We start from the raw sequence: 26,745 nt of genomic DNA on the forward strand, positions 1-26,745 counted from the left end.
TTTGTTGCCTCATGTGCAGTCAAATTGTCTAAAGATTTATGCATGGTTACATGGTTTTAAAGGTGCCCTAGAATGATTTGAAACAATACTTCAAATTGTTCTGATATCTAAATAGAGGGTATGTGGCTAATTTAAGGTCAAATTGTCCAGATACGGTGTTGCAGGTCCATCTACAACCCTAGGATGTAATGCTCTGTTTTTGCCTTATTTGGAAGGGCCGTGACTATTAATGCAGAGTTCTGCTCTGATTGGTGGTTTCACTGCACAGCTAACACATCTATACCATCTGTCATGGCAATGATAGCTTGACTTTGAATCGCAAACTGAACTGGGTAGTGTGTAAATATGTTGTTTGTACAGTAACGTTACAGTTTGACAGTAGAGTACTGATTTAAAAGTTGCTTTATTTAGCCAAACAAAGTGATGTAGAAGCCACTCAAAATAGTCAGTGTCATGTTTACTACTCACCTGCTGCAAATAAACATGCTTCAGTTCTCAATGGTGGAGAAGGTGACGTTAGCGACAAGGATTGAGTGAGCGCTCTAAGCAACTAAACAGTAGTAGTAAACGTAGTTGGCTTCTAAATTGTGTTAATGATGACATGTAGGCTAATTTGGATTTCGATCCGTCAAAAGGGATCGACATGGGTCTCTACTGTTGTATTTTATGACAACACTGGCGGGAAATATTAACCGTTCTCATTTGACAAACTGTTGTGTGCAAGTTTCCAATACTAGCATCTTGCGTTCGATCTAGACAACACGGGATATCATTGGAATTGTTGTCTTGGTAAGAAACTTTCAATTTAATCAGAAATGGGTTTGACAGTCAAGAAGTGGATGAAATCACTACTTGCAGGAATATGGTTGGAATCGGCCCTTCAAGATGCTGAGTGACTTTTTCATTCTAGGGCATGTCTTTTTCATTCTTGTCTGTTGTAGCAACGGCATATGTTTGGCTTTAGGATCAATTTAATAGGAAATTTAAAACAATTAAAAACCGGGAAGATGGGCTAAGTTTAAAATGTTGGACACTAAACACTCGTTTCCTTCATCCTTGATTGGACGTGTCTCACATGCCTCAGAAGTAATATGATGACATGTTCAGGGAATCTCTAATATGAAGCTAGAAACCCACGACTGTCTGTGACAATATGTGGTTTATTTGAGTTCTTTAACCAGTTAACCTCAACCGGATCGTGGGCGGGGAGGTTGACGCAAGTGGGCGTGTCTCTACTTTTATTTATACAAACTATTCAATCAGCTATCACAAACTATGCATCACTTGAAAGCTAAAACAAGATTCATTTTCTCAACTCGTTTTTTGCAATAAATACACCAGAGAGGAAAGGGTTAAATGAAATGCTAGAGTTTTCTCATTGTTTTCAGTCAGCTGAACAAATCCTTAAGCTCGACAATTTTCAATCTGGTTTTATCCGCATCACAGCACAGAGACAGTGCTCATAAAGATTATAAATGATATTCGGTTAAATACTGATACAGGCAAAACATCAATTCTGGTACTACTCGACCTCCGTGCTGCATTCGACACTGTTGACCACAACATACTTCTTGACAGCCTGGAAAACTGGGTCGGGCTTCCGGGGATGGTCCTCAAATGGTTCAGGTCATACTTAGAAGGGAGAGGTTATTATGTGAGTATAGGCGACCATAAGTCTGAGTGGACATCAATGACATGCGGAGTCCCACAAGGGTCAATTCCTGCACCACTCCTATTCAACCTGCATATGCTGCCACTGAGCCAAATAATACAAAATAAACAAAATTGCATACCAAAGCTATGCTGACGACACCCAGTAGTCATGAGTTTCAGTAGTTATGTCAAAGCAATAAGTAAATCAGCATAGTATCATCTGAAAAATATTGCAAGAATTGGATGCTTTGTTTCCAGGCAAGATTTAGAGAAACTGGTTCATGCTTTCATCACCAGCAGGGTGCACTATTGTAATGGCCTTCTCACCGGCCTTCCCAAAAAGACCGTTAGATAGCTGCAGCTCATAAAGAACGCTGCTGCCAGGATTCTGAGCAGAACCAGAAAATATGACCATATCACACCAGTCCTCAGGTCTTTACACTGGCTTCCAGTTACATCTAGGACTGATTTTAAAGTGCTATTACTTGTTTCTAAATCACCCCATGACCTAGGACCTCAATACATTGCAGATATGCTGATTAAATACAAACCCAACAGATCACTCGTCCATCGGGATCAAGTCAGTTAGAAATACCAAGAGTTCACTCAAAGTAAGCAGAGTCTACTTTTAGCTATTATGGGAGCCGCAGTTGGAAACCAGCTTCCAACAGTAGCCACATTGAAATCCAGACTCAAAACACTGAGTGAGCGCTGTGCCACTGTACGTCTGACTGATTGCACCTTATTTTATCTCTGCATCATATTGTGTATTCTTTTTATAACTGTTTTAGTTCGCCTTTGTTCTTATCTTTGGTTATTTTATCTATATATCATCATGTTATTTTCTGTATACTTAAATTTTCTATACATCTGTTGATTATTATTTTTGGTTAGGGCTGTCTGACTAGAAGAGATTGAAAAAGGAGAGCAGTGTGCTTTGCTTCATTCTGCTTGTGGTAGCAGACAGTGTAAAGAAGCGGACTCAGGAAAGGGGAGGCCCTGCAGGGCAAATGTAACGTCCCCTACAGGAGCTCACTTGTAAGGTCCAGGAGACATTGCGAACCTGCTCCATTGCGAGGAGACATTGCGAACCTGCTCCATCTCAGACCGGGGTACCCGAATTTAAAATGAGGCAGATTGGGATCTATTCATCACCTTTTTTACAACTGTTTTAATTATAAAAGGTGAAACGTGTATATTATATAGACTCATTACCAGCAAAGTGAAACATTTCAAGCCTTTTATTTGCTGTCATTTAGATGAGCATGGCTTATAGCTTATGGAAACTCCTAATTAAAAATCTCAGAATAAAATTCAGTTATGAAGACCAGGATGCTTCAATAGCAGCCTTCAGCTCGCCTGCACTGTTCGGTCTCATGGCTCTCATCTTTCTCCTGCTGGCCAATCAAGCACCGTAGACCATTGAACCAGGTTTTGGTACTTTAGGCAGTGTGGAAGCACTCTAAAATGTCCTGGTAGATGGCTGCCCCACACATTTGAATGGCCTTTTCCTGACAATCCTCTCCAGACTTTGGTCATCCCTGCTGCTTGAGCACCTTTTTCTTCCACTTAACTTTCTATTATTAATGTGCTTTGATACAGCACTTTGAGAACATCCAACTTCAGTTGCCATTCCCTTTTGAGTCTTTCCTGCCTTGTGGTGGGTGTGAATAATGGTTTTATGCACAACTGTCAGGTCAGCAGTCTACCCCATGATTGTGGATCGTACTGAACCAGACTGAGAGACCATTCAAAGGCTCAGGAACCCTTTGCAGGTGAGCCTACGATACAGAACCTTGTCTCAATATTCTGAGAGTTTGAATTTGGGCTTTTTGTAAGCGGTAACAAAAAGGCTTGAAATCTCTCACTTTGCATGTAATGAGTTGATTCAATATATTTGTTTTTAAATGACTGAATTAAGTGAACTTTTGCACAAGAGTCAAATTTCACCTGTATATTGTAAAGAGCACTATAAATCAAGGTGACTTGCACCTTCCTGTCATACTTTGACAGATTAGGGGGTGTCGGATTGAATGGTGACATGGGTTCAGGATACAGTTTGGGCAGGGAAAAGCCAGTGAGGTTATAATCAGGTGGGAAGGCCAGTCTTCCTTCTGAAACACCCTCATCTCAAGGACCGTGAAGACATTAGGAGTTGTTCTGGCATTTCTCACCCCTGAAGAGTTTGCTTCAAGCATATCGTTACTAGTCTTAACCAAAGTTAGATGTTCAGTTTAGGAAACCACTTCTATAACAACAGTGACCTGCAACACTCGTCATGTTAAACAAAAGGCAAACAAGTGATTGCATAAAATCATTTATTTTGAGTCACGTCCTATAGCAGTGTCATGGACAAGGAGATGTGTAGGTGGTCTCAAACGAATCACCTGAAAGAGGAACATGAAGTGAGCTGGATCAAGTTCAGTGAATTCAGCCAGAGCAGAGCTTGATTAGGATGAAAGCATACTTGTCTGATAGTAGTCATAAATGTTGATGACCGCTGGCTTGAGATTTTTCACTGCAAGAACCTGTTTCAGCTGAAGAGTGTAAGTCTTGGGGACACCTTTGGGAACCTGCGAGACAGAAAGGATGAACAGCAGCACAAACAGCATTGGACAATGTGGCAGCTAGTGATTATACCCAGTCTCACCTCTTTCAGATAAATTAGGACATAATCCTCTTCAGAATCAACCCGCACCACTAGCGGAGCAAACGACTCCGGTGGAGATCCAAGCTGAGGGGAAGAGACCAATGTTTACAGACACAATTACATCTGAAAGAGCCTCAAGCATCTCAGGATTTGCAAAGTCTTGCGTACCAGTGATGCATCAGCCGTGAAGCCCGACAGGAGTTTAATGTCCACTAGAACCATGTTAGTAGATGATTTTGCTCCATTGTATCTGAAAACGAATTTAGTCAACAGGATCAAGCGGTTCCTCTTGTCAGAGACATAAACTGGTTTCAGGATGAAGTCAAAGCCTTTCTTACTTCACCGTGAAGTTCAACAGGAGATTGGCGCCAAGCGGTCGGCAGTCTCCGGTCACCTTTGCGTCAACGCTCAGTGTTTTGGTATCTTTAATGGGTGTTGGGATGTTGTAGAAACATGCAACCTAGAATACAAAGAAAGCACGGTAGGCTTTTGATGCGTGCAACAGAAAGTGTAAAAGGAGCTGAAGATACAGACCTGCACAGACACACAAGTGGATCCTGAAGCTTTAACAGTATATTTGCCAGGAACGTTCTTCAGCAGCTTCTCCTGATACAGTAGCCTGTTGTCCCGATTCACAGTGAAGCTATAAGAGTCTCCTCCTACCACTGAGGACTGTACGGCAACGGTGCTTGAGCCGTCCAAGCTGAAGACTTGAGCAGCGTACACAGACAGAGCATGAAGAGCCACCACCGTGTCCTGAAAACGAGCACCAGATTAAAAACTCCACTCAATGATTGTGCTCATATTTGCTAGTCAGAGGCACCTGGGTGGAGGAGAAGCCTCCATAGGGATTCTGCTGGGTCACCAGCCAGTTGACAATGCGGTTAGCATAGCCCAGATTAGCCATCGTGAGAGGCTGAACAGCGAGAACCGCTAGCAGCACATACGCGCTGATCTCCACCGCCAGAGTATCACCAGATGTCGTCTGAGACCAGTGGAGCTTAGCACCTGAAGAGATGGCGGGGAGAAAGTCAACGGCAAAGAACCGCAAACATAAACCCATTCAAGGAGAAAAACGACAGTGTCAGTTATAAGGTGAAACAGTTCTGATATTGGGGTCAACCGTTTGAACAATAGTGCAAGATTTTATTCCATTTTTTGAGTGTTCAAATGGGGTTTGTCATCAAATGGCCAACGAAAAGGGAGCTTGCTCCATTCTTCAGTGTCATGATCCTTCATAAATTTTATGATACTGATTTGCTACTTAATGAAGTGTGGAAACTGCCATAGCCAATGTACAAGTATTAAATGCAAACTGCACTGAGCAATGATATATTTGTATAGCAAATTGTGTGTGAAATGTTCACATTGAAAGTGTCGTTTGCAGCTTAAACCTTGTGCAACCAAAGTACAGAATACACTTAACCTTCATAAAGGCTTTGCGCATGTCAACCTATTGCTCTGTGTTTATACAAAACTCCTACCTTTACCAAAGTCCTTTCTACTAAGAAAGTTGACATTCGAGGCAATGCTTAAGACTATACACACCACTCAAGATGCTGGTGAATTTCACCTTCAGAAATGGCAAGGTTGTTCAAGGCAGTTAAAAGCTGTGATCGAGTGGTGGTCTCTCCAGCTAGACTGAAGGTGTAGGCCAGCAGAGCCGTGGCATAAGTGTTTCCCAGGTTCCCAACAACAGGCCTCAAGCAGGACAGAGCGTTGGTAATGATGGGATCCTGAAAGCGAAGCAGATCTCAGACATCAGCCAGAACAGCAAGGAGCTCATACAACTACTGAAAGGGTTTTTACTGTGACAGGGACGCCTAGTTCAAGAAGAGATGCGACGATGTAGGCGGTCATGGTGACGTTATCACCAACTCCACCCTAAAAGACACAAAAAAAAGCCTCAGACAGAGCTTATGGTTTACGGTCCATTTGATAACCATTGATGTACCTTCATGTCATTGTGGTACAAAGTTCCCTGTTGCACGAAACAGCCATTAGAACCCTGCTGGCTTATTAGCCAGCCCTTTGCACTCTGAAGGACATTCGGATCGATGAAAACAAATTGCGTTGCCAAACCAAAACACCTCATGACAAAGGCGGTCAACCTGGCCATGGAGGAAGCCTGTTAAACTGCTGGTGACGCAAGTTACATAAAAACCACAATAGCATGAAACTCACCATGTATTGGATGCATCATAGCCAAAAGTGCTGTACGAGCCATCACTGTGCCTGTAGTTCAGTTGTCCTTGGTATCCTGTTCAGGTCAAAAACCACATGGAAATTAGTCAGGAAGGGTCTCAAGCAATGATTGACAACCAGGGTGGGGGCTACCTATCCATCACCTCAAACTATCATACGTTTTGGAAAGCCTTTATGTCAGGGAAATGGGAGCCCTGCAAAAAGTTTTCCATTATGAATTTGAGTTCTCTTTAATGGATCCGTTCAGCCATACCGATTTGAAGGTAGCCCGTGGCGGTCTCTCGAATGGCTGCGGTGAGTTGCCCCGTGACCTTCAGGTACAGCAGGATGTAAATATTGGGAGCAAGAATGATCATATTCTGTTCTCCACAGCCAGATGGCATCTGTATTAACCCATCTAGATTCTTCAGCGCACGACCCATTATATCCCCTACAAAAAGGGGAGACATAAAACCCACATCAAAATCTAACTGATTCTGCAAATCACCACCTGCCAGTTTCTACTACTAGAAATGCTTTACCAAGGACTGAAACTGAGCATCTGGCTGATCCCGGAATCACGTTTGTTGGAAGAGTCAGAGTCACATCTTCAGAAAGAACGTTTCCTGCAGACCAAACAAAATGGATCGGCATTAAGCACAAGGCTAATGTTTTTGGCTGTGCAGGGAGAAATGTATTGGGCCATTAATGGAGTGCAAACAAACCCTTTGGACACAGTAACCAACTCTGGGTGTTTGTCCTTTCAACGCCTTCAGGCTTTAAAAAAAAAAAAGGCAATAAAAGCACGTCAGTAAAGCAGAATGAGCTCCATGAGCAAACTCCAGAAGGCTGGTTAACACTTACCAGGACAAGTAGACTTCGAGTAACTACATCAATGCGGCCTCTCGTCGGCACGGTCACGGCCTCAGTGCCACATCGAGTCCGGGATGGCTCAGCTGAAGCATTGACCGTCACGTTGACAGTTCCTGTGGTGACAGACAGGAAGTGAGCAACTCCACATTCACTTCAAATTCAGAAACAGTCCAAAACTGACCGAGAACAGAAGCTGAGAGAGCCCATTTGAAGGTCTTTCTCCCATTGCCACAAAGACAGGATGTGTACGGCTCAGGATATTCTTTAAGAGTAAAGTTTGTGGAGTAAGCTGGAGTCACTTTAACCTGCCAATGAAACGGCACATGGAGCAAAGACGGGACCTTCTATACAGAGCCATTATATAAAGGAAAATAAAGCATGACAGACCATGATGCACTTGGACAGATAGCTGAAGACAGTGGCCTTCAGATCAAAAGACTCCCCACGGACGATGGAGTACGGCAGGGAGAGCTCCAGGAAGAAGGGCTGGAAGACCGTCAGCAGAGCAGGAGGAGCCAGACCGAAACCTTTGGAGGACAGGCAGAACGCCTCAGTCTCCCATGTGGTGATGGTGTCAGGAACAGTGATGGGAATTTGTGTGGATCCAGTGGCTCTGAAGGATAGCAGAAAAAGAGTGAAATAATGGGAATGAGAAGTAAATATTGTGGGCAGCGAGCTTTAGAGATGGAACAAAAGAAGCCACACCAACCCCACTTGAGCAAGCTGCCAGATCCACGTTTCTGGAAAGTAAGTTCTAACGGTCACATCAAAAGAGGATGTGTCGCCCTCACTTTCTTCTAATGGAAGAGCAGCAGCCATTATGGGTTCAGGGAACCCGTGAAACCACACTGCAGGACAATTGGGTTTATAGCAACTGAATCTGCAAGTCATGTAGCAATTTCCAGAGCAAGAGTCAAAGTAACAGACATACCCTTAGGGAAGTTGCGATAATAGTCCAGGCCTCTGTACGTCAGACACTGAGGTGCTCTGATAGGCAAATTTGTTGCAACCTTCATCCCCGCATTCTTCCAAATGAAGAAACAAACATAAGATGTTTGAAAAATTAAGGAGGATTTAGTAAATGATAAACTTTCTACCCTGAAGGTTTCGTAGGCTTGTTCTGTAGGAACAGCTCGACGGGCTCGAACATTCAGACACTCCTGTTCATCCTCAACTTCATATGGATAATCTGATTGCAGTCGCACTGGGAGCAAGTTGAACACCTGAGAACAGGGGGTGGGGGGGGGGAATAAAGCACATGGATCATTTAACCACATTAATCTAGTAAACATTAGTTGAGCAGAGTTAAATGACAGCATGTCTATGAGTAAAGTTAAGCATCCTGCCATTAGAAAAGTAAACCTCATGGCTCCAGGGGGTTAATGAAGTCCATCTGAAGCAAATTAAAGGTTTTTGTAAGAAATCCATTTAACTTTAAAAAGTAGAGCAGAGCTTCCAGCAGACCACCTTCAGTCACATTTGATAGCTCTACATTCATTAATTCGGCAGATGCTTTGAACCAGTGACTTGTTGCACTAAACACAACTTTAATGAACTGATAAATTATTACAGCCTAAAAGAAAAAAAGGATCCTTTAAGTTTGTTAAAAATGATACCATTTCAGCACTCAGACGTCTTCCTGGCTCCAAGATCCGGACGCTCTGATCTACAGCACTAAGGCCACACAGAGATCCTGCTTGAGCAGAGACAGTCAGAACATTTCCCTCAGCAGGAACAGCCGTAGCCGGAGAAAACTGTAGAGACACCTGAAAAAAGGACCAACATGTCATGTAGGGCATGTCACCATCCCCCGCATAAGCCAAACAGATGCTAGTGCACATCATACCTGGTTTTGGAAACACATTTCAGTATCAAACAACACACTAGCTGCAGCTACATCACCACTGGGCAGAACGCAGTAGACCAGAATCTGCACTGCTGGAGCCATAGCGACACTGACAGACAGTTGGAACGACACCGAGCCGCTCGTGACTGTATCAGAAGCCCTCGCTTTGACCGTCTGAAATCCATGGAGGACGATCACTCCCCTGGACAAGACCTGACAGAAGACACACAGATGGATACAAGGTGCTGAGCAAACAGACCAGCACAAATTAAATGTCCACTCACCATATAGATTATGTCAGCGCTGTAGTCGCCAGTCTCTCCAACAAAAGAATACTTCACGGTCACTGGAAACACAGCCCCACATTTGAGCGGCTGCTCGAGTTTCACTATAGTCAGTTCACTAAGTGATGGGCTGTCAGAAGTAGGTCCGGAAAGTTGAACAACCCTCGAATCTGTAGTGAAGTATGGTGATTTGTAATTATAAACAACCTCTGGAGTCGCACTTGCCTGGGGAACAATGAACGGAATCAGTTTCTTGCAAGAGAGAGAGAGATATCTTCATGTCACAAAATATAAAGAGCAAATCGTACCACCAGATTGAGATCAGCTTTTGGAAGATCAGCAGTCTTGAGGGAGAACATGACCAGCCCATTCTGGTTTGTGGTCAGATTCAGCAGCCGTTTGTTTGGCCAGCTGTTACCATCCAGGAGATACACTGCTTTGTTCGCAATTGGAGTCCCATTGAAACGAGACGCCGATATCTGTTGGGAACGATCAAGGTTAGGAACCAATTTAAAGGCTTCTGTGACCAGGGATAAACTTTTACTTGCCTTTCCATTAATCACTGATCCGGGTTCAAAATAATCCGGGAGGTCCACAAACGTGACCTTGCCGACTTCAAATGTAATGGACACGGTTGCAGACTTTGACATCACAACATCTGGACAGGGAACAAATAAATCAAGCCATCCAATTCAAGCATGTGCTGTTGGTTCAGCTCAGCCAATAGCTCACCTGTTCCCTCCTCAGTGACGGTCACATTTACAAGAAAGAGATCTTGCATCTCATTTTCAAACTTGGTGTTGAAAAACACTGATGTGTCGACAGTAAGAGAGGCACAGCCCGTAGCATTCATCTGGTAGCAGGAGAGAAATTCATATTAAAGGCAAGCACAAGCAGACAAACCCTCAGCACTAAGGCAGCAGTCACACCTTTGCGGTTTTATTCAGACACCGACGTGTCACATCAGGAGCCACATCATTCAGAACAGCATATGGAAAGGGATCACGGCACACTTCCAGCAATGCTTGACCAGGAACAGGTTGGCCATATGTGTATCTGGGAAACCGCACAAGGAGCAGGATCAAGAACTGACCAACCACAAAACAAGAGAACATAAGCCTCACTCACTTGGCACAAGCCTGAACGGTCAGTCCCACATCTCCAACACTGTACATCTGTGGTACGTTTAGGGTCACATCAAATTTGGGCAAAACTAAATCAGAAAAGAGATGCTTTAGATCACGACCTCAGATATATCATTGAACTGCTGTACATTATAGGAACAACGACTTACCATATTTTTTCACCTCAAAAGCTTGGGAGCTCAGTCGGTCACCAATAAAAGCCTTTAGTGTATACATCCCTGTCTGAGCCTCTGGGTTTAACTCATGAGAGAGTTGCAAGATCGACCCCGTTGAGGAAACATTTGTCCACTGAGCAATCCGGTTATTATTATTGTCCTATTAAAACAATTAACAGCTCAGAGGGAAACACTACAAACAGGTAACCAAAAAAACCAACAACGCTTCAGCTCCATTCAAAGACTTGCACTGGAGCATATCCTCACCTCCACCACCACCAGATTGTACTGCAAGACACAAAGACAGGAATATCAGGCATTTAAAAGCACAAGCATTGAGGCAGCAAAGTCATTAGTGAAACATGCACAACTGAAACCGAAGTCAGGGCACGGAAAAATAACCTACATTAAATTTACAGTTTGTTCATGGTAAGGCCTTACCATCTGATCAAAAGGTACAAATTTGGGATCCATGGTGACAACTCTGAAATTCACTGCAAAAACAGCAATAAACACTCAAATGATTTGCAGCATGCATTTGAAGAGGATCAGAACTTGTACCGTAAGGGACTGTCTACAGCCCTTATAATTTAACCAAGGGTCACGAACTGCTCACCCGTTTGTCCTGGATTGTAGATGGGTTTGTCTGTTTGGATGAAGGTCAAATTCAGGTAGCGTCTGAACATGACCTTCCTCTCTTCGGTCGCTCTGAAGGCCCTCCCTTGAACATCCACCTTCAGCTTCTGCACAGATTCTCCATCTACTCGAGGAGCCTGTAGAGAAACTCAGTTGATATACAACAAGCCACACTAGAAAAAGCCACATGTCTCATGATAACAGACCTGGAAATTAAAGCAGCGGTGAAACGGCAAAGAAGAAACCTGCTGCACAAGTTGAGTCGTCCTGTTCTTGTCATCAAGCAGAGAAACCGTCATCGTGAGACTCTCTTGGGCTTTCAGAAGTGTTACACATAATTTGGCATCAGAGCCTGACTCAATCACTGCAGGAAACATGACCATGAAGAACCTGTGGAAAAATAAGATACAATTAAGCATTTGTACAAGGTTTTTGTTTTTTTACAAACCCCTTCACTTCAAACATTTAAATGATACTCACGGTCCAGATGTCTGTCCAGCAACAGCAAAAATGAAGAGAGCTAAAATGAGCCCTCTCCAAACACAACTCTCCCTCACAGCCATTAAGAGCAATCATCCAACACCAAACGACTATCAATCGGCTCTTTCAGAAACCTTTGCAGAACTTCTGTTAAGCTCTACTGCTGTTTACTGCTCAGTAGCTTCTCTCAATCATCGCCGCTGACAATGGCAGTGATATTTAAACACTTTTAATCATCAGCACACTTTATCATCAGGCAATAGAAACATATTGAGGGAGGCGAAAGTGAATTGCAGGTGGTGGTTAATCAGTTAAGTCAACGAGATTCATTCCTCGAGTGTTTAAAGACCCCCTGGGGTGAAAATCAAGTTTCTAATGTTATGTATGTCTATCGTGCGCTTCAAGATCAACAATGTGCAAATTTGGTATTTTCTTCTTCAAACTGCAGTGTAATAAAAGTGGTTTGAAGCCACTTTTAAGGGATTTTCCCAATATTTATTGGAGCCGCTGTCCTGAGACTGCTGTGACGTATGTTTCTGCGGTTGGTTAGTATAGCCCTTATTCCCAGTAGCGCCAGCTTTGATTTTTAACAGAAAAAATTAAAGCGAGACTGTGAGAGGTAGTAGATATACATCTCATTAGTGGGTTGAACTAGACTGGATGCCAGCTGCAGCCACAACATTTGAGGTAGGGCAATTCGGTCTGGACTCGATCCGTTGAGGAGTAATTTTGCCCGAGCAGAAACTGTTCAGACCAATCAAATAGTCTTTAAAATATTGAACACCTCCATATTGCCAAAATGGCATGATCCTCATTTCATATTGCCGACTCGCCTCTGCATTGGCTACCACTCGCTGCTCGCATCAAGTTCAGGGGTCTCATTTATAAAACTTTGCGTAGATTTCATCCTAAAAGATTTATAAAACCATGCGTACGCCAGAACCTGCGCAAACATCCCTTTATAAATCAGGAACCTAAGCTCAACACCATGGACTTTCTTGGACAAGAGCATCCTGTTGAACCTTTCAACTTGTTCATTGCCCATTGGGTGACTTCTACTACTACCACCAACCTTCTGCTACTGTTCCAGCAGATGATTTTTTTTTAATTTTGGGACAGGGCCTCAGTGATCTAAAAGTGTATCCTCACAGCCCTCTCACTGTGTGTTCATACTATGGTCTCAATGTGAGGTCAAAGTGAACTCACTGCTCAAAATACCCAGCATGCATTGCCGCATGAAGCTTTTGATTGTCACCAATGTTGAGATTCATACGTTGATTCTTGATGTCTATTTGTGTCTGAATGACAAAGTAGCTCAAAAGTAGCTCACAGGTTTTATCTTATGCATTTAAAATCCTTCATAAATGATTATGAAACTGCTGAAGCTCATGCCACGATCACAGCGCAAATATTATTCAATCTGTTAAAATGAATAACCCCTCACAAAGACTGCATACTGAATCCAGATGATGATTATGTTGATATCATCAATAACAAACCAACATCACCTGGATGCTTTCCCTTTTGGCTTTCCTTGCCATAACAAAAGTGTCACACAGCAGCCAGAGATAATATAATGTTAAAAGGTCAAGGGGCCAACTAAAGCAAACACTGATCTCCATAATGATAACAAACTACTACAACATCAACATCTAATCCTCTGTAAATTCTTAATAAGAGCTTCTGTAGACCATTGTGATATTACAGTGATAGTGTTGAGGAACAGGAAGTAGAATGCCCCCCGGAGATTGATATTTGAGTCGCCTCCTCTCAACCTGCTCAACATTTTGAATTCACATGTTACTCTCACTGGCCCTCATTTATCAATCTTGCATAGAAACGGGTGTATATGTTGGCGTAAGATTATGCTTACACTCCTCTCATCGCCTGATTTATGAAGCTGTGCGCACCTCTGCAATCCAGGTGTACGCAATACCTGCCCTTCATAAATGCCGCGGCTGAAAACGATCGTCATTAGAATAACACGCCCCTATATATTCAAGTCTCCGCCTCCCCCACGCCCTCATTTTACGCCATGGACAAACAGAAGACGGCAAAGAAGCGAAACTTCTCCGACGTGGAGATCGGGCGCGCTCAATCATCTCACTAGTCCACTAGTCAGGGCACTGATTAGAACATAAGTTAATGGGCTGACTCCCTGATCAGTGCCCTGACTACTGAACTAGTGAGATGATTGAGACGCGTCCATCGAGACCATCACCAGGGAAGTGGAAAAAAACCCCGAAATTGTTTTATTTGGGAGTTTAAAGAGTGGAATTGGCACCTACAAAAACAAAATATGGACACAAATAACGAGTACTGTTATAGTGTGGAGGTTGAGAAGCGCACTCCAGCAGTTTAAATAGCTGTTTGGATGATAAATTACCATCACTGCATTATTTTACAACACGTTTTGAAAAAATTTTCATTTAATTTCGTATCACGGCACATGTATTGGGGTGTACAATAGTGATGATGATGTGATGTGGAGTAAGATTCATTCACATTAATAATTACATGACGATTTGTAAGATTCTTATTATTATTATGATTATTATTCTTAATGACGCTTGTTATTCAGAAGAAGAGTGTCGTTTTTATTGATTTTATTATTAATTAAAAGAAGAAGGTCATTTTTATTATTTTGTCAGTCTGAATTATTTTAGTCCCAGTCTGTGCGCAGCTGCCGGGCCAGGCGGGCCTGAAACGTCAGATAAAGCGCACAGTCTCGCGACTGGAGGAATACATATGCCTACAAATCAAACGCTTTGGTAAAGTCACACAAATTAAACATTGACGTTCATGTTGCACAAAAATAAACACTGAATGTTGTTGTTGTGGTTTTTAACAGTGGGTCATATAGCATATCTTGTCAGTGCGTTTTGTGGTGTTAGGAATTGCTTTTCTGCGCATTTTCCCACTAACTCAAACGTGCGTACACCACCTCCTGAGCTGGCGTAGGATTTGAGCGTGCCGTACGCCAACGTCCATATTGATAAATCTCAAAGTCAACTTGGGTTTGGGTGTACGCAAGGTGTACGCTGGAAATTTGGTGTACGCACTTTTGATAAATGAGGGCCACTGTGAGTGTTACCGTATGACAATGACTAATTACCGGGGCTCCGCCCTAAATAGGGCCTGATTGCCTGTGAGTGCTAAATAGACCTGATCCCAATTATTAAGAGCCTTTCAATAATGCTGCCATGAGTGCAGATGATTCAGAGTTAAGCTGTAGAGTAGTGGTGCAGGTTTTTGAAAGACTTTTGTGTGGTCTTGGATGATACCTCTTCATGGCTGTGAGGGAGATTTGTGTTTGGAAAGGGCTTATCTTAGCCCTTTTCCTCTTTGCTGTTCATGGCCAGAAAAGGCCGTAAGTACCATGGGCTTTGAAGTGAATGGAAGTGGCCTAATGTTATGATGGGAAACCAAGGCTTTCTGATGGCAGACCAGTGTTGCAATGTCTGTGGTTTTTCCACAAGTCCCCAACCAAATCCGACAACTGATTCCCTTTCCTTTTTTCTTTTTCCTCATGTTTTCACAGATTATTTATGGTGATGTTCCCTGCAGTGACTGAGTCTGGATCTGATGCCAAATTGTGTGCAAGTCTTCTGAAACCACAAGAGAGTCTCACGATGACCGTTTCTCTGCTCGATGACAAAAACGGCACGACTCAACTTGTGCAGCAGGTTTCTTCTAAGCCATTTCATCGCTGCTTTAGTTTCCAGGTCTGTTGTCATGCGACGTCTGTTTTTTTTTTTTTTTTTTTTTTTTTTCTCTCCCTTGTCTGGTTTGTTGTGTGTTAACTGAGTTTCTCTGCAGGCTCCTCGAGTAGTTGGAGAATCTGTGCAGAAGCTGAAGGTGGAAGTTCAAGGGAGTGTCTTCAGAGCGACCGAAGAGAGGAAAGTCATGTTCAGACGTTACATGCCTTTGACCTTCATCCAAACAGACAAACCCATCTACAATCCAGGACAAACGGGTGAGCAGTGCATGACCCATGGTTGAATATTAGAGCTGTAGAGAATCCAGTTACACAAGTTCTGATCATCGGTATTATGCTACTTATGTGAGCGTTCATTGCTGTTTTTGCAGTGAATTTCAGAGTTGTCACCATGGATGCCAAACTTGTGCCTCTTGATCAGATGGTAAGGCCTGACCAAAATCAAACGGCAAATTATGTGCACCGTTTGACTACTGCGTCATTCTCTTGAATGCCTAATATTCCTGTATTTGTGTCTTTCAGTACAATCTGGTGGCAGTGGAGGTAAGAATTTGCTCCAGTGCAAGTCTTTGAACGGAGCTGATGTTTTTCTTGAATGGGTGTCTTTTTCTTTTCTTTTTTTTGTAGTTTTTTTTTTTCCTCTGATCTGTTAGTTGTTTTAATAGGACAATCGTAATAACCGGATTGGCCAGTGGACAAACGTTTCCTCAACGGGGTGGATCTTGCAGCTTTCTCACAAGTTAAACCCAGAGGCTCAGATAGGGATGTATACAATAACGGCTTTTATTGGTGACCGAATGATCTCCCATGTTTTTGAGGTGAAAAAATACGGTAAGTCCTTGTTCCTATAATGTACAACAGCAGTTCAACGACAGATCTGGGCTCCTAATCTGGGCAAGTTTGTTTCCTGCTTTAGTTTTGCCCAAGTTTGACGTTACCGTAAACACCCCACAGACGTACAGCGTTGCCGCTGTGGGACTGAAAGTTGAGGCTTGTGCCAAGTGAGTAAGGCTTGTATTTTCTTATCTTGCGGATGGTCAATTCTTGATGTTACTTGTGACGTTTCCCAGATACACGTATGGCCAACCTGTACCTGGTCAAGTGCTGGTGGAAGTGTGCCGTGAGCCATTTTCATATGTTGCGGTGCCTGGCGTTACCCGCCGTTGCCTGAATAAAACTGCACAGGTTTGACTCCTGCCTTACAATGGAGGGTTTTCTTCTGCTTGTCTTTAATTTGACCTCCTTTGTTCTGCTACCAGATGAATGCTACAGGCTGTGCTGTCCTTGTTGTCGACACATCAGTGTTTTTTGGCAATGCGCTTGAAAATTATATGCAAGACACACTACTTGTAAATGTGACCGTCACTGAGGAGGGAACAGGTGAGCTATTGGCTGATCTGAACCAATGGCTGTGTATGGAGGGAGTTGACTTTATTTATTTGTTTTCTCGCTTTCCAGATGTAGTGGTGTCAAAATCTGCAATGGTGTCCATTACATTTGAAGTTGGCAAGGTCGCCTTTGTGGACCTCCCAGATTATTTTGAACCTGGATTAACAATTAATGGAAAGGTAAATGTCTCCCTGGTTGCAGAAGCCTTTAAATTGGTTCCCCTTCCTAACCTTGGTCATTTCTACCAGATATCCGTGTCTCGTTTCGATGGGACCCCAATTGCAAGTAAAGCTGTGTATCTCCTGGATGCTACCAGCTGGCCAAACAAACTGCTGCTGAATCTGACCACAAACCAGAACGGACTGGCCACGATCTCCCTCAACACTGCCAATCTTCCTAAAGCTGATCTCAATCTGGTGGTACGATTTGCTCTTTATATTTTGTGACTGTAGACCACTCACTCTTGCAAGAAACCAATTCCATTCACTGTTTCCCCAGGTGAGTGTGACTCCAGTGGTTGGTTATGGTTACAAATCCCCATACTTCACTACAGATACAAGGGTTGTTCGACTTCTCCGAACCGCTTCTCCTGAGAGCCCATCATTTAGTGAACTGGCTATAGTGAAGCTCGAGCAGCCGCTCAAATGTGGTGCTGTGTTTCCAGTGACGGTGAAGTATTCTTTTGTTGGAGAGACTGGTGACTACAGCGCTGATATCGTCTATATGGTGAGTGCACATCAGTTGTGGTTAGCTTTGCCGTTATAATACGATAACTAACCGGCATGATATTGTTATTGTGGGCACTTCAAAGTCCTGTGACTTATGACTTCTGATTTTTAGAACTCTTCGGCTGAAACGGTACTTTACCCCTCAACAATTTAACGTGCGCAATACCGCTGTTTGCTGCGTCAAAGGAACGCACCCTGCTGTAAACAAACCTAACATGCACGAGCAGCGCATTGCAATTCCCAGGGTCACTCTTATCCCTGGTGACCCTCAAGTGAAGCAAACTGGAACTATTGAACCGTGTTTAAATGTTTCAAACAGCTATTCCGATCTCTGTATTCACCCAATATGTAATACTTGGACTTAAAGCTGTTTAATTTCAAAATAGTAATTGTTGTTTTTTTTGAGGTGGTGCTGTGTAAGGGGTCATGTACCTGTTTGTCTCTTGTCAGGTCCTGTCCAGAGGAGTGATTGTCCTCCATGGATTTCAGACAGTCAAAGTGAGCGCTTCTGATACCGTCACGAGTGGCTCTGTGTCGTTCCAACTGTCTGTCAGTGTCGCTATGGCTCCAGCAGTGCAGATTCTGGTCTACTGCGTTCTTCCCAGTGAGAATGTAGTTGCAGCTACTGTGTCTCTTGAGACAGAAAGGTGTTTCCAAAACCAGGTATGATGTGCACTAGCATCCTTTTGGCTTTATGTGGGGAATGGTGATGTACCCTACAGCGTGTTTGTACTTGTTTCAGGTGTCTCTACAGTTCTCTCCTGCTACAGCCGTTCCTGCTGAGGGAAATGTTTTGACGGTCTCTGCTCAAGCAGGATCTCTGTGTGGCCTTAGTGCTGTAGATCAGAGCGTCCGGATCTTGGAGCCAGGAAGACGCCTGAGTGCTGAAATGGTATCCATGTGCAGTTGCTCTTAATCCTTGAGCTTGATTGACGGTTCAGCTTTACAATTTGCGTAATGCTGACGAGTCAATTAGACAAACCCATGCTGTTATAGGGCTGTTATGATTATAGCAGTGTTGTACCTTTAACGCCTTACATTATAAACTCTGAACATAACCTGCCAAAAATGCCTTTAGTGCAATAACAGAAAGCAATTGTTTCATGGTCCCAGGTGTTTGACTTGCTCCCAGTGCGCTCACTATCAGGTTACCCGTACAGCGTTGAGGATGAACCATGTTTTGGTTTTCGACCCCGAGCTGTTGAGGTTGCTGTAGGGAGGATTTATCCTCCCTACACTGTTCCTACAAATCAAGCCTACACAGCATTCAAGGTAGAAAACATTCATGACCACGTAGTCACTGAATAAGACTTGAAGTCAATGACTCTGAATTGTTTTGAATCTACTGTTACTATTACAGAGCCTGGGAATGAAGATCGCAACAAATCTTGCTGTACGAGCCCCTCCGTGCCGGCTGTTGTCCCGCTTTCCAGACAGTAGGTTATTTGAGTGAGAATCACAGCCAATTGTGTGGGGTGTTTAACCATAAATGCAGTTATTCTATATATTGGCATAGTCTGCAGACTAACTATTCTAATGTACTAAGCGTGCGTGGAGTAAATGGGTGTAAAATTGCTTGTCCCTTTCAGTGGTGAATCTTCGTGGTCCTCTGGAAGCAGAAAGTGCTGGAGGCGACGCTTCCTCTTCTGATGTGACCATCAGGACTTACTTTCCAGAAACGTGGTTCTGGCAGCTTGCTCAAGTGGGGTTAGTGGAGGATCTCGTTCCTTCTAGAGTACGTATTAGTAAACTCCCTAATTCCCATTATTTCTCTTCGGCTGTCCTTCAGAGCCACTGGATCCACACAAGTTGCTCTCACTGTTCCTGACACCATCACCACATGGGAGACTGAGGCATTCTGCCTGTCCTCAATAGGTTTCGGTCTGGCTCCTCCTGCTTTGCTGACGGTCTTCCAGCCCTTCTTCCTGGAGCTCTCCCTGCCGTACTCCATAGTCCGTGGGGAGACTTTTGATCTGAAGGCCACGGTCTTCAGCTATCTGTCCAAGTGTATCATGGTCTGTCATGGTTTATTTACCTTTATATAATGGATATGTATAGAGAAGGTCCCATCTTTGCTTCATGTGCTCCGTTTCATTGGCAGGTTAAAGTGACTCCAGCTTCATCCACAAACTTCACTCTTACAGAATATCCTGATCCGTACTCATCCTGTCTTTGTGCCAATGGGAGAAAGACCTTCAAATGGGTTCTCTCAGCTTCTGTTCTCGGTCAGTTTTGTACCGTCTGTTTCTAAATTTGAAGTGAACTGTGTTGCTCACTTCCTGTCTGTGACCACAGGAACGGTCAATGTGACGGTCAATGCTTCAGCTGAGCCATCCCGGACTCGATGTGGCACTGAGGCCGTGACCGTGCCGTCAAGAGGACGCATTGACGTTGTCACTCGAAGTCTACTTGTCCTGGTAAGTGTAAAACGGCCTTCAGGCATTTGATCATGGAACTCATTCTGCTTTACTGACGTGGTGTTTTATTGCTTTTTATAGCCTGGAGGAGTTGAAAGGACAAACACCCAGAGTTGGTTACTGTGTCCAAAGGGTTTGTTTGCACTCAATGATTTCTCCCTGTACAGCCAAACATTTGCCTAGTGTTCAACGCTGATCCTTTGTTCGGTCTACAGGAAACGTTCTTTCTGAAGACGTGACTGACTTTTCCGAGCAATGTAATTGAGGGATCAGCCAGATGCTCCGTTTCAGTCCTTGGTAAAGCATTTCATGGAGTAGAAAGTGATGCATTATGTTTGGCTGAATAATGCTAATTCTGATGTGGGCTTTATGCTTCTCCTCTTGTAGGGGATATAATGGGTCGTGCACTGAAGAATCTAGATGGGTTGTTACAGATGCCTTCTGGCTGTGGAGAACAGAATATGATCATTCTTGCTCCCAATATTTACGTCCTGCTGTACCTGAAGGTCACTGGGCAACTCACCGCAGCCATTCGAGAGACTGCCACAGGCTACCTTCAAATCGGTATGGACGACCAATCCACTTTAAATGTGTATGAGCCTAAATGTCAAGAAGGTTTAGTCCTGCTCTTCCCCTTAGACTATCAGACTGCCTGACCAATTTGCATGTGGCTTTTGACCTAATCAGGATATCAAGGACAACTGAACTACAGACACGAGGATGGTTCATACAGCACCTTTGGTTATGATGAATCCAATACATGGTGAGCTGCTTCCTGTTCTACTGTTGTGAGTGTATAAGCTGTTATGGCACTTTCGGTTTAAGTTCAGGTTGTCACAACCTTCTTCACGGCCAGGTTGACTGCCTTTGTCCTGAGGTCTTTTGGTCTAGCGAGGCAATTCATCTTCATTGATCCAAATGTCCTGCAGAGTGCAAAGGATTGGTTGATCAGCAAGCAGCGTTCAGATGGCTGTTTCATGCAACAGGGAACTCTGTACCACAGTGACATGAAGGTGCCTTATACGTTTCTTAATGCTCTAACCAATAGACTTGGTATGTTCTAAATCTTTTGTTTTTTAGGGGGGAGTTGGTGACCACGTGACCATGACTGGCTACGTTGTGGCATCATTGCTTGAATTAGGCGTCCCTGCCACGGTAAAACATCTCGTAGTTGTATGTGTTCCTTGCAGGTGACCTTGCTGTCTGACGCTTGCTTTGATTTCAGGATCCCGTCATTATCAACGCTCTGTCCTGCTTGAGGCCTGTCATTGGGAACCTGGGAAACACTTATGCCACGGCTCTGCTGGCCTACACCTTCAGTCTAGCTGGAGAGACCACCACTCGATCTCAGCTTTTAACTACCTTGGACAACCTTGCCATTTCTGAAGGTGACATTTACACCAGCCTCTTGATATTGGTTATCGCCTTTGCCATCAACTTTCTCCCCTCCATCTCCTCCTAAGGCACTAAGCTCCATTGGTCCCAGACGACATCTGGTGATACTCTGGCGGTTGAGATCAGCGCTTACGTGCTGCTAGCGGTTCTCGCTGTTCAGCCTCTCACGACGGCTAATCTGGGCTATGCTAACCGCATTGTCAACTGGCTGGTGACCCAGCAGAATCCCTATGGAGGCTTCTCCTCGACCCAGGTGCCTCTGACTACCAAACATGAGCACGCTCATTGAGTGGGGTTTTTAATCTGGTGCTTGTTTTCAGGACACTGTGGTGGCTCTTCATGCCCTGTCTGTGTACGCTGCTCAAGTGTTTAGTTTGGACGGCTCCAGCACCGTTACTGTACAGTCGTCAGTGGTAGGAGGAGACTCTTATAGTTTCACCGTGAATCGGGACAACAGGCTGCTGTATCAGGAGAAACCGCTGAAGAACGTTCCTGGCAAATATAGTGTTAAAGCCTCAGGATCCAACTGTGTGTCTGTGCAGGTCTGTATCTTCACCTCCTGTGTCTTGTGCAAATCCGATTTCTTAAAAAGCTCTCCGTACTATAGATTGCATGTTTCTACAACATCCCAACACCCGTTAAAGTCACCAGGACACTGAGTGTTGAAGCGGCGGTTAAGGGAGACTGCCAACGGCTTGGAGCCAATCTCAAGTTGAACTTCACAGTGACGTAAGGATATCTTTGGCTTGGTTTCCTGAAACCAGCTCTTGTTTGACTCCTGCAAAAGGTAGCTGTGTTGATCTGTTGACTAAACCACTTATTTCCCCCATTACACATTCAGATACAACGGCGTAAAAGCAAGCACTAACATGGTTATCGTGGACATTAAGCTCCTGTCAGGCTTCACTGCAGATACGTCACCGGTTTGTGTTCAAGATGATTTAGTCCCAAGATGCTAGAAGCTCCTTCAAATAATTGTCTGTCTGTAAACTATGGATTTGCCCTCAGCTTGGATCTCCACCCCAGTCGTTTGCGCCGCTAGTGGAGCGGGTTGATGCTGATGATGATCATGTCCTAGTGTATCTGAAAGAGGTGAGACCTTGTACACTGGGTATATTCACTAGCTGCCATCTTCGAATACTGTTCATCCTTTCTGTCTCGTAGGTTCCCAAAGGAGTCCCCATGAGCTACACTCTTCGGCTGAAACAGGTTCTTGCAGTGAAAAATCTCAAGCCAGCAGTCATCAACATTTATGACTACTATCAGCCAAGTACGCTTTCATCCTAATCGTGCTTTGCTCTGGCTGAATTGTCTGAAATTGATCAAGCTCACTTCATGTTCCTCTTTCAGGTGATGCGTTTGAGACCACCTACACGTCACCCTGTCCGCGATTTGACTCTGTACTGGCTGCAAGACATGACTCAAATAAATGATTTTATACAATCCGTCTTTGTTGCCTCATGTGCAGTCAAATTGTCTAAAGATTTATGCATGGTTACATGGTTTTAAAGGTGCCCTAGAATGATTTGAAACAATACTTCAAATTGTTCTGATATCTAAATAGAGGGTATGTGGCTAATTTAAGGTCAAATTGTCCAGATACGGTGTTGCAGGTCCATCTACAACCCTAGGATGTAATGCTCTGTTTTTGCCTTATTTGGAAGGGCCGTGACTATTAATGCAGAGTTCTGCTCTGATTGGTGGTTTCACTGCACAGCTAACACATCTATACCATCTGTCATGGCAATGATAGCTTGACTTTGAATCGCAAACTGAACTGGGTAGTGTGTAAATATGTTGTTTGTACAGTAACATTACAGTTTGACAGTAGAGTACTGATTTAAAAGTTGCTTTATTTAGCCAAACAAAGTGATGTAGAAGCCACTCAAAATAGTCAGTGTCATGTTTACTACTCACCTGCTGCAAATAAACATGCTTCAGTTCTCAATGGTGGAGAAGGTGTCGTTAGCGACAAGGATTGAGTGAGCGCTCTAAGCATGACATGTAGGCTAATTTGGATTTCGATCCATCAAAAGGGATCGACATGGGTCTCTACTGTTGTATTTTATGACAACACTGGCGGGAAATATTAACCGTTCTCATTTGACAAACTGTTGTGCAAGTTTCCAATACTAGCATCTTGCGTTCGATCTAGACAACACGGGATATCATTGGAATGTTGTCTTGGTAAGAAACTTTCAATTTAATCAGAAATGGGTTTGACAGTCAAGAAGTGGATAAAATCACTACTTGCAGGAATATGGTTGGAATCGGCCCTTCAAGATGCTGAGTGTCTTTTTCATTCTAGGGCATGTCTTTTTCATTCTTGTCTGTTGTAGCAACGGCATATGTTTGGCTTTAGGATCAATTTAATAGGAAATTTAAAACAATTAAAAACCGGGAAGATGGGCTAAGTTTAAAATGTTGGACACTAAACACTCGTTTCCTTCATCCTTGATTGGAAGTGTCTCACATGCCTCAGAAGTAATATGATGACATGTTCAGGGAATCTCTAATATGAAGCTAGAAAACCACGACTGTCTGTGACAATATGTGGTTTATTTGAGTTCTTTAACCAGTTAACCTCAACCGGATCGTGGGCGGGGAGGTTGACGCAAGTGGGCGTGTCTCTACTTTTTATACAAACTATTCAATCAGCTATCACAAACTATGCATCACTTGAAAGCTAAAACAAGATTCATTTTCTCAACTCGTTTTTTGCAATAAATACACCAGAGAGGAAAGGGTTAAATGAAATGCTAGAGTTTTCTCATTGTTTTCAGTCAGCTGAACAAATCCTTAAGCTCGACAATTTTCAATCTGGTTTTATCCGCATCACAGCACAGAGACAGTGCTCATAAAGATTATAAATGATATTCGGTTAAATACTGATACAGGCAAAACATCAATTCTGGTACTACTCGACCTCCGTGCTGCATTCGACACTGTTGACCACAACATACTTCTTGACAGCCTGGAAAACTGGGTCGGGCTTCCGGGGATGGTCCTCAAATGGTTCAGGTCATACTTAGAAGGGAGAGGTTATTATGTGAGTATAGGCGACCATAAGTCTGAGTGGACATCAATGACATGCGGAGTCCCACAAGGGTCAATTCCTGCACCACTCCTATTCAACCTGCATATGCTGCCACTGAGCCAAATAATACAAAATAAACAAAATTGCATACCAAAGCTATGCTGACGACACCCAGTAGTCATGAGTTTCAGTAGTTATGTCAAAGCAATAAGTAAATCAGCATAGTATCATCTGAAAAATATTGCAAGAATTGGATGCTTTGTTTCCAGGCAAGATTTAGAGAAACTGGTTCATGCTTTCATCACCAGCAGGGTGCACTATTGTAATGGCCTTCTCACCGGCCTTCCCAAAAAGACCGTTAGATAGCTGCAGCTCATAAAGAACGCTGCTGCCAGGATTCTGAGCAGAACCAGAAAATATGACCATATCACACCAGTCCTCAGGTCTTTACACTGGCTTCCAGTTACATCTAGGACTGATTTTAAAGTGCTATTACTTGTTTCTAAATCACCCCATGACCTAGGACCTCAATACATTGCAGATATGCTGATTAAATACAAACCCAACAGATCACTCGTCCATCGGGATCAAGTCAGTTAGAAATACCAAGAGTTCACTCAAAGTAAGCAGAGTCTACTTTTAGCTATTATGGGAGCCGCAGTTGGAAACCAGCTTCCAACAGTAGCCACATTGAAATCCAGACTCAAAACACTGAGTGAGCGCTGTGCCACTGTACGTCTGACTGATTGCACCTTATTTTATCTCTGCATCATATTGTGTATTCTTTTTATAACTGTTTTAGTTCGCCTTTGTTCTTATCTTTGGTTATTTTATCTATATATCATCATGTTATTTTCTGTATACTTAAATTTTCTATACATCTGTTGATTATTATTTTTGGTTAGGGCTGTCTGACTAGAAGAGATTGAAAAAGGAGAGCAGTGTGCTTTGCTTCATTCTGCTTGTGGTAGCAGACAGTGTAAAGAAGCGGACTCAGGAAAGGGGAGGCCCTGCAGGGCAAATGTAACGTCCCCTACAGGAGCTCACTTGTAAGGTCCAGGAGACATTGCGAACCTGCTCCATTGCGAGGAGACATTGCGAACCTGCTCCATCTCAGACCGGGGTACCCGAATTTAAAATGAGGCAGATTGGGATCTATTCATCACCTTTTTTACAACTGTTTTAATTATAAAAGGTGAAACGTGTATATTATATAGACTCATTACCAGCAAAGTGAAACATTTCAAGCCTTTTATTTGCTGTCATTTAGATGAGCATGGCTTATAGCTTATGGAAACTCCTAATTAAAAATCTCAGAATAAAATTCAGTTATGAAGACCAGGATGCTTCAATAGCAGCCTTCAGCTCGCCTGCACTGTTCGGTCTCATGGCTCTCATCTTTCTCCTGCTGGCCAATCAAGCACCGTAGACCATTGAACCAGGTTTTGGTACTTTAGGCAGTGTGGAAGCACTCTAAAATGTCCTGGTAGATGGCTGCCCCACACATTTGAATGGCCTTTTCCTGACAATCCTCTCCAGACTTTGGTCATCCCTGCTGCTTGAGCACCTTTTTCTTCCACTTAACTTTCTATTATTAATGTGCTTTGATACAGCACTTTGAGAACATCCAACTTCAGTTGCCATTCCCTTTTGAGTCTTTCCTGCCTTGTGGTGGGTGTGAATAATGGTTTTATGCACAACTGTCAGGTCAGCAGTCTACCCCATGATTGTGGATCGTACTGAACCAGACTGAGAGACCATTCAAAGGCTCAGGAACCCTTTGCAGGTGAGCCTACGATACAGAACCTTGTCTCAATATTCTGAGAGTTTGAATTTGGGCTTTTTGTAAGCGGTAACAAAAAGGCTTGAAATCTCTCACTTTGCATGTAATGAGTTGATTCAATATATTTGTTTTTAAATGACTGAATTAAGTGAACTTTTGCACAAGAGTCAAATTTCACCTGTATATTGTAAAGAGCACTATAAATCAAGGTGACTTGCACCTTCCTGTCATACTTTGACAGATTAGGGGGTGTCGGATTGAATGGTGACATGGGTTCAGGATACAGTTTGGGCAGGGAAAAGCCAGTGAGGTTATAATCAGGTGGGAAGGCCAGTCTTCCTTCTGAAACACCCTCATCTCAAGGACCGTGAA

General features: G+C 43.4%; 1 protein-coding gene and 1 pseudogene across 1 annotated transcript; one reads left to right on the top strand and one right to left on the bottom strand.

The window, feature by feature from the left end:
- Nucleotides 1-3,957: 3,957 nt before the first annotated feature.
- On the bottom strand, nucleotides 3,958-12,110 carry LOC137090932 (alpha-2-macroglobulin-like protein 1). The gene is made up of 34 exons (XM_067454937.1): nucleotides 11,907-12,110; nucleotides 11,633-11,816; nucleotides 11,407-11,563; nucleotides 11,232-11,284; nucleotides 11,058-11,078; nucleotides 10,785-10,950; nucleotides 10,619-10,703; nucleotides 10,420-10,546; nucleotides 10,223-10,343; nucleotides 10,039-10,148; nucleotides 9,799-9,969; nucleotides 9,491-9,715; nucleotides 9,207-9,419; nucleotides 8,977-9,126; nucleotides 8,458-8,583; nucleotides 8,292-8,385; nucleotides 8,070-8,208; nucleotides 7,748-7,973; nucleotides 7,542-7,665; nucleotides 7,352-7,473; nucleotides 7,213-7,264; nucleotides 7,030-7,113; nucleotides 6,762-6,938; nucleotides 6,488-6,563; nucleotides 6,258-6,414; nucleotides 6,113-6,187; nucleotides 5,877-6,039; nucleotides 5,127-5,311; nucleotides 4,838-5,059; nucleotides 4,642-4,763; nucleotides 4,472-4,553; nucleotides 4,304-4,387; nucleotides 4,121-4,226; nucleotides 3,958-4,040 (listed from the first exon to the last, which is right to left on the bottom strand). The coding sequence occupies exons 1-34, from the start codon at nucleotides 11,987-11,989 to the stop codon at nucleotides 4,000-4,002; spliced, it is 4,323 nt and encodes a 1,440-aa protein (XP_067311038.1). The 5' UTR covers nucleotides 11,990-12,110; the 3' UTR covers nucleotides 3,958-3,999.
- A 2,996-nt stretch (nucleotides 12,111-15,106) lies between these two features.
- Nucleotides 15,107-22,998, top strand: LOC137090889 (alpha-2-macroglobulin-P-like; annotated as a pseudogene).
- Nucleotides 22,999-26,745: the final 3,747 nt, after the last annotated feature.

This window comes from Pseudorasbora parva, chromosome 2, assembly GCF_024679245.1.
Source record: "Pseudorasbora parva isolate DD20220531a chromosome 2, ASM2467924v1, whole genome shotgun sequence".
Classification (NCBI taxonomy): Eukaryota; Metazoa; Chordata; class Actinopteri; order Cypriniformes; family Gobionidae; genus Pseudorasbora; species Pseudorasbora parva.

Excerpts from the sequence above, each read along its gene's own strand:
- LOC137090932 (XM_067454937.1), bottom strand. The coding sequence starts at position 11,989 with ATGGCTGTGAGGGAGAGTTGTGTTTGGAGAGGGCTCATTTTAGCTCTC. Across the intron at positions 11,285-11,406 it reads CTACAATCCAGGACAAACGG|TGAATTTCAGAGTTGTCACC; the intron begins GTGAGCAGTTCG and ends CTGTTTTTGCAG. Across the intron at positions 11,079-11,231 it reads TTGTACCTTTTGATCAGATG|TACAATCTGGTGGTGGTGGA; the intron begins GTAAGGCCTTAC and ends TGTGTCTTGCAG.